Raw genomic sequence first — 17983 nt, forward strand, 5'->3', positions numbered from 1 at the left:
TGTCCCAGCTCTGTGTCCATCCCCGTGTGTGTCCCAGCTCTATGTCCAGCCCTGTGTATGTCCCAGCTCTGTGTCCATCCCCGTGTGTGTCCCAGCTCTCCCCCCAGAGCCCTCCTCTCCCCCCAGAGTGCCATTCCCAGCTCCTCCCCAGCTGGGAGCTGTGGCAGCCAGCAGTGTCACGCCTGCCAGGATGGCCCAGCCCAGACACTGCTGGCAGCACCGATGATTTCTTTGTGACACATGCTCCTGCAAGGGCTGCACTCTTAACACGCTCTCCTGAATGAAAATTAAATCCTCCCCAGTGTTCCCTGTCTTGTTCCTGTTTTGTTGGTGGCAGGGGAAGAGGAAAGTGCTGCATGTGTCTCAGACAACACACAGGCCACCCTGGTTTTGGACCGTGAGGGGCTGGAGGGAAATTTGGGGATGTGCCCTGGGGGGCTCTTGAAACAGGGAAAGCTTTTGAGCAATTTCCAGCCTGTGGAAAGGGCTGAGCACAGAGATCTGTCAAACCTCCAGGAGGTGACAGACTCCTGTGGCTCTGACAGGAGAAGGTGCAAATCTTCACCAGGATGGATTTTGCCTGGAGAGAGCTGGAAGAAAAAAGGATGTGAACATTAAAAGCATTTCAGAAATACCTTGTATCTCTTTCCTGCAGCAAAGGTACGAGGTGCAGACAAATAAAGCCAGTTTTACAACTTGTACCTGCAGGTTTGGGGATTCTATTTGCAGTTCAACAGCTCCTGTCCTTCCTTAGCAACTGACTGTGGAACCCTCAGTGGACAGGGCTTGGAAACACTCTCAAAATGCCAGTTATTCCCATTTCACCTCCCCAGCACACGCAATTCCAGTTGTTCCTTATAAACCAGCACAGAGGGTGCATTACATGCTTTGGGATGCTGCCCCGCTGCTGCACTTAGTGCAGAACCCGGTGCTGCGCCTCAGCTACAGAATAACAAGAAAATGGATTGTTCGGGGTGGATTGGGATGTGGAATCCCTGCACCAGCAGTCAGACTGAAAGTCTCATTCCTTAAAAAGCCCACACTCGTCCATAATACCACAGATATCCATGGGGATAACCCAGAGATGGATTTGGTGCACAGAACCCTTCACAAACACTCCTGCCACGTCACAAACACATCACTCACTCCAAGAGCAGCCAGAGCCCACTCTGCCCATGGATGTTTCCAGCTCTACACAACATTCCTGTCCTCCAGGTGAGGCCTGGACACACCTAGGGCTGTCACCCTGGAATACACCCCAAACCTCCCCACCAGAGAAGGGGATTTGAAATGGGTTTCTTTGGTTTTGGTTTTTGTTTTATGCAAGCAAGGTTCACAGTAGCTGAATGCCGGGTGGCTGAAAAAGCTAAAACCAAACCAATCACACGAAGACACAAGTTGGCCATCAGCTACAGGCGGCAGTGGCATTCCCGGCCATGGAGGGCTCTTCCCACTGCGGCAGAAGCAAGCCGGGCTGGGAGCAGGCTGCAGGGCAGGGAGGGGCTCAGCGAAAGCCGAGGAAGCCCTGGTGGTGCTCTGCTCCCAGAGCAGATGCGGCTGCCGGGGTTCCTCGGCCACCCCTCCGTGCCGGGGCTGGTTCGGGTGCATCGCCCCTCGGATCCTGCGCTCCCGGCTCTCCCCGTCCTTCCCCACAGCTGCAAACCTGGAGAGTGCAAAACGCTGGCAAAGAACTCTGCTGGCCTGCACAGACAGTGGTGTGGGAGGAGAGGAGCTCTCCAAGGGGAGGGTTGATGCGGAGCTGCATTTTGGGCGTGCTGTCCCTGCTGTGCCCTCCTCCCGAGGGACTCCAGGTACACCCTGAGGGAACAGCATCGCTTGGAGAGCGAACCCCAGCACAGCTCCAGCGTCCTCTCCACTGCAAGCAATGCAAGCAAGAGAAAAAAGCTCGGCTGGGGGCGTTGCTGAAGCAGGAGGCAAATGTGAAGCTGTGATGTTCGAGGGCTGGGCGAGTCTGCTCCTGAACCTGCTCCAGCTCCGGAGCTTTGCCTCTCTCCTCTCATTCCCTCAGAGCAGAGCTCCTTGGCGTTTGTAGCTTTTCACCGCCCTGTCTGACTGGTTCCCTCACCTGTGTGGGCCGTGTGACAGCACCCTGGTCACCCCTCACCCCGACAGGGACCCCGGGAGAGAGGGAAGAGAGGGAAGCCCTCCCTGAACAAGGAGCAATCTGGCTGGGATTATTTCCTGTGCCTGTGGGACAACAAGCACCGCTCCCAACCCCGTTCTCCTGGTTATAATCTGCGGTTTTAGGCTACCTAGAAATACTCAACTCAACTGCCTTACCTGGGAAATGCCACTGGGATGCTGGAGAGAGCACCTGGCTTTCCAGGGATAATGTTCCCGTTCCCTGTCCCAGGGCAGGACCCTCTGCAGCAGAGCCGGGTGTGGCCGGGCTCCCTCCCCTCAAAACCCACCCCTGCTCTATTCCACAGGCTCCGAACTGCTCCTGAGGCTGCTCACAGCACACCGGGGATGTGTGTCCGGAGATTCCGGCTGTCCTGCCATGGGGCGGGAGCCGGGAAAGTGCAGGGACAGAGAGGATTTAAACCCGTGTTTGATCCGAGCTCCACTCGGAGCAGCCCCTGCCAGGGGTTCTGTCATCAGTCAATTCGCTCAGGTCACAGGGAGGGCACAAAGCCAGGGCAGGGGGGATTTTTCCAGGACAATCCTACTTTTTGGTGGCACACGAGTGTCTCGGTGTCCACTGGAGCCCCACGCCGGCGCCTCGTGCTCAGCCTTGGGAGAAGGGTGACCCCGCTCTGAGGAAAATGATTTAAAATGCCTTCAGATGCCTTTTCACTTCTTTTTATTTAATTCCATAAATATTTTCATAAGGCTCAGTGTCTTTACAACACTTTTTTAAACACTTTTTTTGTTTTATACACACAACTTTGACACTTGTTTGACAGGGTCAAACAGTCCAATATAAACAAAATAATAAAACTGGCAAGTGCGGATCAGCTGGGTTACCAAAATCCTTTTTTTCTTTTTTTTTTCCTTTTTTTTTTTTTTTTTTTTTTTTAATTTTAAAACCCCAAAAACAATAAAATATAATTATTTGGCTTCAAAATATAATTTTAAAAACCTTTTTTTTTTTTTTTTCTTTTTTTTTTTTTTTTTAATTCTCTGCTACAAGTCCCTGTCGTCATAGTGCCTTTAAGCTCCTACAGACTCTTCTTTTCTTCTTAAGGAAAAATAAGCTTGGTGATGCCATGCAGAACTTACAATAGCTACTAAATATACATGTTCCCTGAAATGTAGCTGCAATGAAAAGATGACAGAGCATAAAGAGAACAAAACCAGAAACCCAAAGCACCACAGTGTACTATCAATAACATTGCAATGGATGGCTGGTGCCCATCCAGAAACTGAAACAAATTTCAAATATATTTCTCTATGTAGTATTTTCTATTTACAACTGTTAGATGCACCTAGGTTGGTTCTTGCTTGACTTTTTGGAGAGGGTGGGGAGGCGAAAGTCTTGAATTTAGATCCTCTGTTCTAGTGTCTAGGTTAAGGGTAATGCATGTCATTTACCTAGGGAAGAGGGTTTCTTTTTATTTTTATATATATATATAGATTCAGCCAGAGAAATACCGTAAACATGTAAGTTTGTTACAACTCTCTTGTTTCTGCATATGGAATGGGAAGTGGGTTCCTCCTGTCTGGCACTGGAATGAAAAGTCTGTATCAGATGCTCAGTCAAGTCACCCCCATCTGCATCCGCGCTGCTCCCAGCGCTGTCACACACACGCTCCAGCCCTGCTCCCTGCTGGCAAAGCCCCAGCAGGTGCTCAAGTGGGACCCAGTGCTGGTTCTTCTTTGTGCCAATGCTCCATCTCCTGCAGCACCTTGGCAATTTATGGAGGGGAAGAGCTTTCTTGCAGGCCTGAGAGCCAAGCCCCTCGTCCCTGCGGCCGCTGTGCCAGCGCCAGCACGAGCGGCGCTGCCCCGGGTGGGCTTCCCACTTAACAAAGAAGCTGCGAGTCCAACAAGTGGCCTTGTCAGATCTTGATTTATGATGCAAATAATGGTGTGGCGGTGGTGTTTCTTTTTTCCTAGTGCTGAATATTTAGGAAGCATCTTCTCATAAAAATTATGGATGTCTCATTCTCACTCTCTGAGGCACAAAACAGTAAATGAACAGGCTTAACTAATGTGCTTGTTACTTGGTTGGTTGTTTTTTTTTTTTTTTTCCCTAAGCAATTAAAAAGGCAAAAGGAGTAAGTGAAATTTTCATCATGTTGACAACATTTTGGAATCTCTCTCTCTTTCTCTCTCTCTCTCTCTCTCTGCCTCTCTCCAGCCATTCAGAAAGAGTAAAACATTCCAGTTAACTGACGAGAACCCATCTCATGCACTACTTTAAACACCCATTCTGTTAAAGAAACAAAACAGTATTTGCTATGTATCCCATATTAAAATCTGGCCATAAAAATGCAAAGATACAAAAGAGCATAAAAATAATTTCTGATATAAAATTGGGTTGCTTCCTATTTGGGACTCCTGGTGTTTGGCTGCTGCCTGTCACAGAGGGGCCACTCCTCCTCTCCAAAACACTAATCTGGCTTTGCTGGTTATTGATAGTTTCTAGATGATTCAAAAGTATAAGAGAGATTCTTTTTGGATTTAAATAAAAATAATGCCACCCTTGCAATATGCCCTGAAATAAAACAGGCTCCATGGAAACAATGAAATCACACTCTCTGCTCCTCCCATTCACTTGGATTTCTCAGGGGCAAAAAAAAAAAAAAAAAAAAAAATCTCCACACTCTTTGTCCTGGGGTGCTTATGTGGTGTATCAGATTGCAAAGAAAATGACAAATACCGTGATCAATCACTTCATCCCACATTTTCAAGGGAGCTTGCAGAATAGCTCTGCAAAGATTTCAAGTTCATCTTCTAAATCTGGTTAAACAGTCTCATTTGCCCTAGGAAAAAACAAAAATCCTCCTCCTGACAATGGTTGTTTTACAAGCTTAACCATAAGCTCCTGCACTTGCAAACAAATGTACTCAAGGCTGAAATTGTAGGAAGTGTCTTTAAAAATAGAGCTGTGAATCTCCAGAGGGAGAAAAAGAGAGAGAAAGAGACACCTGGAGGGTTGGGCTGATCCATCACTGCAGACCCACTGCGCTGACCCCGCTGGGAGCCACGGGGGCTGCCAGGACCCAGCACCAGCTGGGACTGGGGCACAGAACCACAGCCACACTGCCCAGCGACACCCACAGCTCCCTGCAAGGAGGGCAGCTCTCAGCTCCTCTGCAGCTCGGGGTTCAACCTCAGGTGAGCACTCCCAGGGACCGGGGCGAGGATCCTTCTGCTAATGGGGCAGCGCTCGGGGGGACCCAGCGTGGGGCGGGCACCGAGTGCAGCCACTTCTGGGCCTCACTTTTGGGGTCACTGCTCCTGCAAATGGCAATTAGGGCTTCGTTAGGGTGGTGCTGTGCAGGCTGAGCGTGGCCAAAGGATGGGACCTTAGTTCCTGAAGACAGAAAACTGGCCGCTTGTCGGAGCCTCGGAGCCAATTTTCCTCTCTGCAATGGAGGCATGAAGCCATGGGTTTTTAAGCTTTTATCTTTGCATGGAAAACAAAGATAGGAGTGGGCTTTTCAAGTGTCTCAGCTTGAAAAGAAAACAAATCAAAGATAAGCCCACAAAAACGAAGCAAAAAGAAGAAAAGCCCCTGATTCTCTTTTCTCAGTCTTACTCGGAGTGTGAACAAATCACCCCGAATTGAGAAAAAGACAAGTGCTTAAAAAAAATGCAAAAAATGAACTGAGGAAAACCCATCTCTCACTTCCTAAATAGCTGCTTGCCCTTCTGCTGGGTTTCACCTGCCCACGAGAGAACAGTTAAAGCCAGAGAAATACTGCGCAGCGGAGCAGGAGCACAGGGAGCACATCCAGACAGGCACGAGTCAGACCAGGGGATGCAGGACGGGGACAGGGCCGGGCCCTTCCCGGGGTGGGGACTTGGGGACAGCCAAGGGAGGGACACAGAGGGAGGGAGAGGGAGCAGAGACCTCCCAGCACTCCAAAAAACAAACACCCCCCCCCCCCCCCCCATAAATAAAATCAAAGAAAATATACACCAATGTAGTCCATGAGGAACTTCCATGACGGAGTCACACAAGCGAGAAAGCATTCTGGGATGCCAATGACGACTCGGATGGGAATGAAGGAAAACAGGAAAAAAAATCCAAAAGAAGAGATGTCCAACCAATGGAGTAAAATAAAATAAAACAGGTCACATGGTTAGAAATCATTGGTGCTTCCTAGTATCTAGTAGCAGATTACTTCCCAAAAACAACAAAAAAAGTTTTTGGTCCTTCTATATATATACATATATGTATATATATTATTATTTTTAAAATGTGTGTATACATATATATATGTATATATATTTAGTTGCAACAGTGCTTCTCCGAAAAAAGGTCCATCTATAAATATAATTTTATTTATTTTTATTTTTAAATTTTAGTTCTTTTAAGTTAAAATTCTCCATCTCTCTAGGTATTATTTTTTGAATGGTGTTAACCTGCTGAAGTTTTGCCAGAATGGTGCCTGGCTGCGTCTGGGTTCGGTGAACTCGAAGACCTGGGACTGGGATATGCCATCTGTCACCATGTATTGTCCCTGATTTAATGGATCCTGGGGTGGTGGGTAGGCTGGAGGAACCGACTTGGAGTAGCTCACACCTGCATCGATGATTGGGGGGAAAAAGAAACAGATCAGTCAAAGAGAAATTGGGTCAATAGTCGTTCTTCGTCATGCTACCGCTTCTTATCGCTTCTTATCGCTTCTTATCGCTTCATAACCGGGTCCCACAGGCCAGGACGTGCCAGGGCTGGCCAATCTCCAGGAACGCGGCGCCTGCCTGACCTCTCGGCTCCGAGGCTGCCTCCCTACACCAAGGCTCCAAGACTGGGACAGGATCCATTACTTTTGTTGGGCAGAGTTCTGCCCGCCCTCATGGAAAAGTCCTGTGTGAGCAAGGAGAGCCGGGCCAGGCCCTGCCCGCACCGAGGCCGACGACCGCGCCGCTCGCCCGCTCCAATTTAACATCTCCTGCTCCGGGCTCCTGCTCACCCTCCCTCCCAGCTATCCCTGGACAAAGCCCTGCCCCAACATGCCCCGCTGACCAGCCCCGAGCACGACCCCGAGCACGGCCCCGCTCCGATTCCCGCACGGAACGGAGCAGAGCTGCTGTGGAAGAAGCCCTACCCTGCAGGGATGAGCCTACACCGAGGGCAACTCATTCTTTAGGACTTTTCCATAGGGTTTGTTCTCAATTCACCAGTCTGGCTTCAGCCCAAAACGGCTGCACGCAACGCAGAAAAGGCTGATTCTGCTCGACCCAAACTGGCAGCAATGGATGGACTGGCAAGGCTACACTTTTAGGGTTGAGGTGTTTAATTCCCACACAGGTGAGCCACAGCTCCTGTGCAGGAACGGGGAGAGGGGATGCTGCCCTTACAGCTTTCCCATGGAACGAGGGGGCTTCAGCAACCTGTTGTAAAGAATGGTGTGGAAAGGGTGGCTCTGGGTGACTGAAGTGGAACAGAAGGGATGTGTGTCACCACCAAAGCGTGGCCTACAGGGCACAGTGACACAGTCTGGATGTCCTTCCCCGCAACGCCGCTGACGAGGGACAACCCCTCCTTCAGCCTCAGGGCAGCGGGGCCGGCTGGAAACCACGACTGCAGGAAGGAGAGAGGAGCAGGGCTGTGGAGCAGCTTGCTGTAAGCTCTGGCCATCTCTGGATCATGCAGAACTGCTCTTCCTTCTGCGGGGCCGCGGGACGGGCGAGGCTTCGCGAGGGCCGGCTCGGGGCCGTCGCCTCCCCGGGTTTTAACCGCAGCAGCGAGGCCACTGTCCCCGAGCAGCTCAGTGTCCTCATCTGGACAGCGGGATGGCATCCCCCACCTACCTCACAGGAGGGTTGTGAAGCTAAATTAATTAATGTTTGTAAAACACTTTGAGATCCTCGGCTGGGAAGGTGCTGGAGAAGGCAAAATACGGTGATTAGCACCCAGGTACCAGAGCAAGGTGTGCACAGCAATGCGGCTCCTACCACACACAGACACACCAGCGCTGGCCGGGCACGGACGGCGGCACACGACGGGCACTGACACACAGGGAAAGCCTCACGAGGGCACCCACAGAGCTCACCACACAGCTTTGGCAGGCAGGGCCTCTTCTGGGTACAAACTAAGGCGTGTCTTTAGGGAAGAGAATTGATTCGCTTCTCCTTGCTACAGAATTTACCGATCAGGGGTGAAAATCCTCAAAAGTTTCAGACCAAATGGAGATGTCTTGAGTAATTCTAACTGATTTCTCCTTCTTTACTGCATTTTGTGCAGCTCTCTGTCCACTGTAGAGAATAACCAAGATCATTCCTTACAGTGGGCAAAAACCGCTCTGCAATTCACACTCATTAACCTTTAATGAATTCTTCATGGTTAGCATTTCAAACTTATTTGGAAAGATCGACCTGGAGATGTTCTGGATGTTCTGGATGATCTGTACCTGCATGCTGGAATAGCTACTCATCAATGAGTTCTCTACTCTGTGTTCCCAAGCTCCCGTCTCCCACCTGCAGAGCCCAGGGCAGCCCCAGAGCTGTGCTGGGGTCACACCTGGGCAGGGGTGGCTGTAGGAAACGTGACACAATGTCTGCACCACCCTCGTTGGCACAGAACTCCAAGGAACAGTTTGAATTTCAGTCACTGTGTGACTGAAACCCACAAGGGCAGGGCACTGAGCTCCTCTCTGCCCACCTCTCCCATCCCTTCTCCTGGCACTGTCCTGCTCCGAGCTGCCCTGCTCCAGGCAGGCCAACACGTGGCCAGTGACACCAACTGGAGAGGCTGCTCTGGAGGACAAACTCCAGCCCTGAGCCCACACAGGAGTGCCAACCTTCTCCTGGAGGCCGCCAGCCCTCGGCTGATTCTCCCAGCAGAGACTGGTGAGGGATTTTAGGATCTGTGGGAAGGTGAGGATCTGGTACAGGTCCCTTACATGGCTAGAGTTGGGAAATAAATCTGCTTTGGCTCTCAGACTGACCAGGAATTACCTCAAAGGCAAACAGTCCCTTGTGGCACCAAAATTACTCATGTTCTACAACAGGAGAGCTGTGAATCTAAAGCTGCTGCTGGGGGGGACACAGAAATGGTTCTTAGCTTTGTGAGACCTTAAAGCCACCTTGCTTTAGCCCCATGGCTTTGGCATCCTGTGGCTGCAGAGCACCCGGCCTTGCTGGGCTGAGTTCTTTACTGCCTCTAAACCAATTTGAGGAGGGTGAGCTAATGTATTTTAATGATGATACAAAATGCCAGGAAACCTCCTGGATCAGCAAAATGTTGTGCACTTGGAAAGGTGAAGAAATAGAGGAAGGACAGTCTGGCTGATATCTACTGACAGTGATGGAGTTACACTGCAAGGAATGGAATCCACAGTCTGTCTTCTCCAGAAGGGAAAAGGGCAGACTCCCCTGGCCAGATCACTGCCAAACCCCATTTAGTTCTTTCCCAAAACTCCTGAAAAATGTCTGTCCTTGCCCGAAACACCCCCATGCACACCCTGCCCCTTCCCTCAGCAGAGCAGCTCTTCCCATAGTTGTACGTGTGGCCCCGTGGATCTGGGCTACTGGCATCAACATCTGGGCTACTGGCATCAACATCTGGGCTGGATGAATGCCAAAAGCTCCTGGCTGGTTCTATCTGCACAAGCAGCTGAAGGTTTCGTATTTCTCTCATTTATCCAATGGCCTGAACATCAAACCTGTGGATGTCAAGGACATGCACCATCGCCGTGTGTGGGACATGCAGATAAAGCCTCTGTGCTCTGGTAACTCCAGAATGCATCTCCTTGTGGAACTGTGAGACAGCACTTTGCCATAGCTTGAGGTGCCCCAAGAAAGACTTTTCCATTTTTTTTTTGGACATATCAATGTTCTGGAACACAGAAAGTGGGGGCTGGGAGGGGAAGATTCACCTAATCTGCACATCTTCAAATCCTGAGAAAGAGCAATTCTGGGAGAAGTCTGGCAGGCAGGTATTTTTCTGTTCTGCTCTGAAGTGGTTTGTTCCCTCATCAGAACTTGGGGCCATCGTGCAAAATTGTCTCTTGAGGGATATTTTTTTTTTAATATGCAAAGCCATAACTCCACTGCAATTCACCAGAAAGAAATGAGCACAGCTCTTTTCCAAGGCAATTTTGGGCTGCGTGGCGAGCGGAATTCAAAGCACAAAGGGAAGAATCGATGGATAAGGAACGATTTCCAGGCACAGCAGCCAACTCCACCCCATGGGCAGAGCTGGAGCTCCTTCTGCTGGTTCGTGCTTCCTTCTGCAGCGCGGCTGCAGCTGCACAGAGGATCGCATCGCTCACAGGGCGGGGCTGGGAGAGCTGCTCACGAGGAGAACAAGAAAATTCCCAGATTCATAATTTGGCTAGACAAAACTGGTGAGAGATGCTGCGCTGTCACTTGAAATCATGTCTTTTTATAGCACCAGGCAACGTCACTTGGAGCCTTTTGGATTTCTCAGCTCAGAAGGAAACAATTAAAAAAGATTTGAAACTGTCTCATTTTCCCCTTCTAGGCTGGGATTTTATTTTTTGGGGTTTTTTGGTTTGTTTTTTTTTTTTTTTTTCCAAAGTGTCTCTTCTCTTTGAGGTGACAACACGATTTCAGCAGCACGTGAAGGTTTGGGAGCATGCTGGTAACTCACAGGCAATCCACAGGGACACGTGCAGACGGATCATCCAGCAGGACACTGCCCCTCCCCGGGCTCACACGACACAGACACGGAGAACACGCACATCTCCTCCACATAACCATGGAAACTTGCCTTACAAGCTGTTTACTCCATCCTCCACCTAGGAGATTTTAGCTTATCCCTTTGATCAGGAGCTACTTCCCAGGTTTTTTCCCCCCACGCTGCTGTCCAGGGTTCACGCTGCTCATTAGCCAGAGCTGGGGAGGGGACAATGACATCGCCAGCGCTGCTGGCAGTTCTGCCTTGGCCGAGGAAAGGGAGCAGTGCTGCCTAAGGAACCTTCCAGCTCCCTCAGAGCTCAACAGCAGCTCAGCCGACTTGCATCTTTTAGAAAATGCTCAAAACCCCCACAAATTCAGTTTCCTCCTGAATACCGTAACCCCCACACGTGGGGAAGCCAGGGACACGCCTCCAGAGCACTAATTGTTGTATGGTTAATTACTCCTGTCATGGCAACAAGTTTAAGGTAAGGAAATGAGCAGAACTGGCTGGGTGGGTCCAGCCCTTTGCCCTCTTCAGCACATTTCAACAGAGGATCTCAAAGCACCACCCCACGACTCCCTGGCTCATGTGTAGGGTTGGCAAAGGACGATGTGTCCGGAGTTGGTTGTCCCCGAGGTGAGGATGGAGCTGAGAACAGGAACCCTCTGCCTCCCAAGGCAGGCCTGACCAGCTGGATTTCCTCGCTTTACACCTCCCTGCTGAATCACCCAGCTCTCACTTTGCCATATTTGCCCAGCTCCAGAGGAATTTCAGTGGTGCCTCAGCCATGGCTCTTTACACACCAAGGGATTTCACTGGTACCAGTGAGGAGAACATGCCTGAGCTCCCTTTTCTAACCACGAGCCTCCCTTCTCTGTTTAGGAGGGAGAGGGCTGGCTGCAGCTTGAGAAATGCAGGAGGAAACAATCATCTCATGTCCTGATGTTCCCCAGACAACCACAACATCTACCTACACACACTGAGCTAACCCGAGCCTCTGGAGTCTATTTATCAAGTCTGCTACCGCAGCCTGATGTCATTAGACCAGACACTAAGATAATGATTCCTTGTGTGATAAGAAAAGCTAATCGAGGCAAGATGGAATAAATGATACTGGGGCTTTATCCATCAGAGCCAGGTGAAAACGAACTCCTGCCATCCTGTGTTTGTAGAGCCTCCCTCTCCTCCAGCACCCTGCAGGCTGAGCACAGATCACTCCGTGGGTTTCACTGATGGGAAGGGACCAGTTCAGCCCTGGAATGAAGTCTGACCTAAACCCCCTCACCAAACTCAAGGTGTAGGAGTATCTGGGCTCACAAACTTATTTCAGTGGGAATCTCAACACATCATCGATGTCAACACCCTGGCTCTTCCCACGAGGGGCATTAACATCTCACCAAAAAACTGCCCTGGGGGATTTGCTCAGCAAATCTCACCACTACCATCCTCAGAGGTAAGAATTTATTCCTGCTTTGCCTTAGCATGTAGATCTGACTGGTTCCTGGAGGATCCTGAGGACTCCAGCTGGATTCCTGATGCCATCAGTGCGATGGTGCTCGTGGACCCACAGCAGGAAGCGCTGGTAAGGGTCTGGATTTTACAAGAAATGGGGTAAAACTCTGTGCTTGCCCTGAATCTGTGGGGAAATACCACGGACAACACGATCAGCTCCATCCTTCCACCTCCTGCGCTGTGAAAAAAAGGGAAGTGACCCTGATTATCCGAAAATGCAAATGCCCCTCTTTGTTTTGAAGCAGTTGGGCTGTGGTTGCTCAGGCTCCTGCAATCCCCCGAGGCTGTGCCTACACGTGTGAATAGCTGGGGAAACACGGCAGGGCCACGTCAATCTTGTCAGCAAAGAAGATGCAATAAAAGAGGATTAAACAGCCGGGAGAACCACGGGAGGGACCGAGCACCCCTGGTCAGCCCTGTCCCGCCCAGCTCTGCCGGGCTGAGGTGCTGGGAGAGCCTCAAGTGCAGAAGTGGGGGAAGCCAGCGAAGCTGTTGCATGTCTGGGTCAGGGTTTTTATGACATAGTTGGCTGTGAGCTCAAGGGATCAGAAAGGAATAAATTAACAGGAAAATCCAGTGATTCAGAGGGTGTTTGGTGACAGGCCAAGGCAGCTCGTGCTGGCTGATGATTTAACCCCTGCTGGGTTTGCATGGCTGAGTGTTCACGGGCAGGTTTAGTGATCGCATCTTCCTAAGGTGATGCCGGCTGAATCTCTGCTTCCCTCATCCTAAAAACTTGGCAGGGCTCAGGCATCTCCTGGGGGGAAGCTTGCACAGGGCACGGAGAGGAGCCACATACAGTGTGGGGGTCTCCTGGGGTGGGGAACACCCCCAGCTCACACTAAGGTCCCTTCTTTAAATGTGAACAGACATTTCCCTTTCCAAAAGTAGGAAATGGTGCTGCAAGAATGGAGTCTCCTTCCCGGAAGGACCTCTAATTCCCTGGCACCACTGGCTGGCAGCTGCTAGGAATATGAACAAATATCCCTTCTGTGGACAGGCTGTCCTGCAAGGGGCCAGAGGTGGGGGATCAGAGAGGTAACTGAGTGTTCCTTCAGGCTGCAAACACCAATCCTTGCAGGGGGGATCACGAGTGGCCAGGGAACAGAGGCCCCTCATGCAGAGAGGCACGCCACGAGCCTTCTGTTTTCAAATGCTTAGAAATGGAAAAATGACCCTGGATTAACCTTTGTCTACATTAAGGATGGACTGGAGATCCACAAGGGATCCGTTTTCAAGGCAACTTTAGAGCAGTTTCCACGCCTTTAGTCAGTGACCAGCACGGTCAGAAGAGGCCAGTGCCACCCTCGCGCTGCCCTGTCCCGCCGTGGGACCCGGGCTCTGCGCAGAACCTGCTCTCCTGCCTGCAAAGGGCTGCAGGGAAGGGTTTCTGTTGTTTTTCTAAGTCAAGACAAACAAATTTCTCTTGTTATTTCACTCCTCCTAGGAGACACCAGACTGAATTCCATTCCCAGTTCCCACACGGACACTGGAGGAAGCCAAAGGGCAGCGGCCAAGAGGCAAAATCTTGACCAACCCATGCAAAGGGCAACCAGCAGCAAGCAGCCCTTTTCCCTCTGTCAGTGGGGCCCAGAGCCAGCACTGCCCATTTGCTGGATGTCTAATGGACTTAAAGAAGGCCAAAAATTGGTTTAGTGCTGTCTTAAGGCACCTGGTCCACTATCATTACGTTTTGCCCAATCCAAAAAAGGAGTGCAAATCCTGGGACACTGGACATCATTAACTGGGTGTGGCAGGGAGCCTGGCCCTGCACACATTGCTGAGAGCCAGGAGGGGGCTGCTGCCCCACACGGGACCCTCAGCTGGGGAGCAAGCACTCCTCAGAACACTCAGAGCGTGGTCTCACTTAATCACCTGGATAAAGGTCCTGCTAGTTTAAAAAGCAGAGTTTTAAGGTTTCCTCTGCTGCTCTCAGCTGCTCTCCCCCTCTCCTGCTGCAGCCAGCAGAGGTTTAAATGCCTCCTTTTCAAACACATGCCAGCCACCTCCAGAGCAATACTTCTGGGAGGTGTGGTACAACAGTGCATGAAATAAGCAGCACTTTATACTATTTGAAAAATGTTTTTCTGCTTCACCTCTAACAAAGTTGATTGCATTTTCCATTTCACCTCCTTCACGGCTTTTCTCTCTTCCTTAAGTGTTCTGTGACAGGGGAATTACCATGGCTTCCCATTTAAGAGGTGGAGGGAACAAGTGAGATAATCTAGGAACAAGTCTGTAATAGGCATCCTGTGACACGGGAGCCGGGCTGGCAGCACCTTGAGCAGCTGAGCTGTCAAGGCCTGCTGCAGCCCCTGAGACCATCCTGCAAAGCCTGCATTTAAATAAATAAATACTCCTATCGAATACAGTGACCTGGTCCTCCTTCTGAAGGGTTTCCCTGCTTTTCAGGTATAACTGATGCTCCAAAAGCAGCTCCAAGCCCTTTCCAGCGCTCCTGTGGTGCTGTGGGAGGGCAGAGGCAGCAGCAGCTGCTGGCACGGGCATACCTGCAGCCCCAAGTGCCTGCCAAGGTCTTGGCAAAATGAAATGCTGTCAATATCTGTAAAATGCATACGGCAAGATTAAAAAAAACAGTCACTAAAAGCCAGCTCTCAGGAGTTTCCTCCTACCTCCCTCTTCTGAGCAGTGCCAGTAGCTCCCTGCTCCAGCAGCCTCGCACCTCTCATTGGGTCTTGGGCACAAGACAAACCACAGAGTAACAAAACTAAGAGTTTTCAGTGTCAATACTTAATTTAATCAACCTGAGACTGGGCTATGGTCACCACAGCATAGGGCAAAGCACACAGAGCTACTGTTTTCATGACCCTATTTGTTGTTTCTCAGATTTCACGTCCTAAAACCAACCAGGCTGTGCTTAACTCGGTGCTGGGGGGTGACTGAACTTCTGTCTGGCTCGAGGACTTAATCCCATAAAAAGAACTGCCAGTGCCACAGCCTAAGCTCATTCTTCACCAAAGAAATGCTGACTGCTGTTTTAGGAGCTAATGAATTTCATAGTCCGAGAAGCCCAAGATAACAACCCCTCCTTTTTCATCTCAGAGAGAAAGAGAGAGAAAGACAAAGAGAGCAGACAGAGAGCAATTGCTGTGTAAGACATAAGTCCTGTCAGGCAGATTGTATTTGTCAGGATGCAAGTCCAGTGATTTACGTGGGGATACTGGCAGGCATGCTCAGGCACCTCTGAACCGTGTCACTCACTGGCTGAACAGTACAATTATTAATTAATACCTATATTAATTAATAATAGAATTAACAGAACAGCTAGCAATAATTTAACCTGGCTTTGTCACGGCAGTCATGCAAGTCAGGCTCTCTCATTGTGCAGTCGCCACAAGCCCTGTGGATGCTCCCGTGCTGAGGGACAGACATGCAGGTGCTGAGGGGCTGTGGCAGGGGCACAGGGACAGTGTGAGACACCTGGGCCTGCTTTGGGTGTGCACACTCTGAGCTTAGGACATCTGGCCAGGAGAGTTTTTAGAGAACATCTTAGGAGACAACGGAAGAAGTCAGTAGAGAGGAGAAGACTGATGACAATGGAGAGACACAGCAAACCAAGGAGTTCACAGCTGGCCTGGCAAACCACTCCTGGACCAGCAAAGCCAGTAGACAACACACAGGTGAGGCAGAAAGCAAAGAGCTTCTTCAACTTCTGCAAAACCCCCCCCCAAAACACCTGCACAGAGCGGGGACCAACCTGCCTGCACCTGACCTGAGCCAAGCCTTGAGGAGCTCTCTCAAAACCCACTTGTAGGCCTACTTGTGCTATGGAACTTTGGTAACAAATCAGTACATCCATGACTGTGTGAAGCTTTGGAGAACTTGAGAAATGACCTCTCTGACCTTCCCTCTGTGTTGAGTATTTCCAAACCTGTAGCTGCAAGAGTTATTGCGAGAGAGAATTACCGCTGGTTTGGCCGGTGGAGACTCTGCCTAACACCAGGCATGGCACTGATCAGCTGGCTGCAGCCTGCCTGGCCAGGGAAATGAATCTGACATTCCAGAGGTACAACGTCTTGACTAAAATACTTTATTTCCTAGAGTTGATGCTACTGTGCTGTCTTTAAAAAATTACAGGCAGCCCCAGGAAACAAGAGTGTCCCTTTCCAGCAGCAGGAAAGGGGTACTCCCTCCCCAGTTCCAGCATTTTAGCAATTTTTTTTTTTTTTTTTTTTTTTTTTTTTTGCTAATGGGAGACTTTGGGAATTAGCAGAACCTCTACACACCTCCGCACTCACTCCCATTTCAGCCTGAGATAAACAACTGAGATAGATAGATTTCTGCCCCCAGGGACAGCTTCTGGACATCAGACTGGAGACACAAGATCAAATTCATCTCTGGTGCAGTTCCACTGGCTTTCAACCACCTTCGACCAGAGATTAATTTGGCCCACAGATACATTAAGAAAGGATACAAAGCACAAACGGTATTTGATATAAAAAGAGAAGGGAGGGGGAAGTTGAGGGGACGCTGGATCCTAACCCAGCAGGATTCAGCCCAGCCCGCTCCACCCTCACATCACCAGGCACAGAGCGTGTTGCCGGTTACCTTTTTGCTTACTGACTTTCTTTACTGTCATTGCCGCTTGCCGCTTTTGATTCTCAGAAATTTCAAAGCCTGGAAAAGGGAACACGGCAAACACAATTCAGAAGGTTGCTCACAAAGCCTCGTTTCCCTTTGGGGAGGGGGATGCTCTGCTCTGTTTGCAAACACGGAATGCTCTGGGGGTGTGTGGGCAGGGATTCTACCGGAAAGCAACTCCTCCTTGGCTTCTTTCTAATCTCACTTGTGCAGGGGCTGGATGAAAAGTAAGATTAGACCCATTTTTATTTATGCAGCGTCATAAATATGCCCAGGGCTTTAGAGCTGAGCAGCAAACTGAGCCTGGACTGACGCTGGTCACAGTCAATTTGAGGGCTGGCGCAAGGGAAGGGCTGACACTGACTTTGCTGCCTCCCCTCTGCATGAGACATCCTTAACCTGAGCAGGAGGATGCAGCCAGGAGACCCTGAGGGCAGATGGCCAAAGACTTCCCTCTCCCACACACCCACGGAGGTCCAGGCTTGAAGCTATGGGCAGAATTTGTTTATTGAGGGCCAAAAAAACCAGTGACTGAGCTGGAAAGAGACCTATTTGTGACCAGCAGAGCAACCAGGGCCATTTCACCAGGGTTGAACTGTAATTCTACCACAAAGAAAATGTGGGCTCCTCCACCCATTGGGGCTAAATTAAACACTACCAACAACCTCCTTTCAGATTCATTTCCACATTCCTCACCTATCTTTTCATCTTCTTTTACCATCTTCCTTTCTTCTCTGAAAGCTCTAAGCCATCGTAACTTCTCCTCCAGTTTCTTGGCAAAGAATAAGTGCATTTCCTCAGTCTCCTTGTTATGCAGTTTGAAGGCATTCTTCATGCTGACATTGAAGTCATCATCTCTCCCATCTTCTATATCCACCACTTCATATTTATCCATGTCTATGCGTCCTTTGTAATACAGGATATCCCTTCGGATCAGATCCTACAGAGGGAAAAGGAGACAGGGTTCATGGTGAGACCTTATGGAGCCTGAGCTCAGCAGGGAATTCCTGGGAGAGCTGAGGAAAAGAAAGAAGGGATAGTGAAACCTGGTCAGATCCTTCAATTCCTGGGAGAGCTGAGGAGAAC

At 50.0% G+C, this 17983-nt stretch overlaps 1 protein-coding gene across 13 annotated transcripts in view; it reads right to left on the reverse strand.

The window, feature by feature from the left end:
* The window catches only part of ARHGEF9 (Cdc42 guanine nucleotide exchange factor 9), a 197578-nt gene that overhangs the window by 2300 nt on the left and 177295 nt on the right, over positions 1-17983 (reverse strand). For 9 of the 13 annotated variants that reach the window (XM_042040029.1, XM_042040042.1, XM_042040037.1 and 6 more), the window contains 3 exons: positions 17594-17837; positions 16865-16933; positions 6559-6718 (listed from right to left, as the gene is read on the reverse strand). In XM_042040029.1, the coding sequence (XP_041895963.1) occupies positions 6559-6718; positions 16865-16933; positions 17594-17837 (473 nt within the window). Of the gene's footprint in view, positions 1-2807; positions 4139-6558; positions 6719-7950; positions 8023-16864; positions 16934-17593; positions 17838-17983 lie in introns of those variants that run through there. The other 4 variants (XM_042040030.1, XM_042040033.1, XM_042040032.1 and 1 more) reach the window with 4 other exon arrangements.

The sequence above is a fragment of the Corvus kubaryi genome, unplaced genomic scaffold, assembly GCF_017639235.1.
Source record: "Corvus kubaryi isolate FWS band 111438036 unplaced genomic scaffold, C.kubaryi_AGA036_p1.0 37395, whole genome shotgun sequence".
Lineage (NCBI taxonomy): Eukaryota > Metazoa > Chordata > Aves > Passeriformes > Corvidae > Corvus > Corvus kubaryi.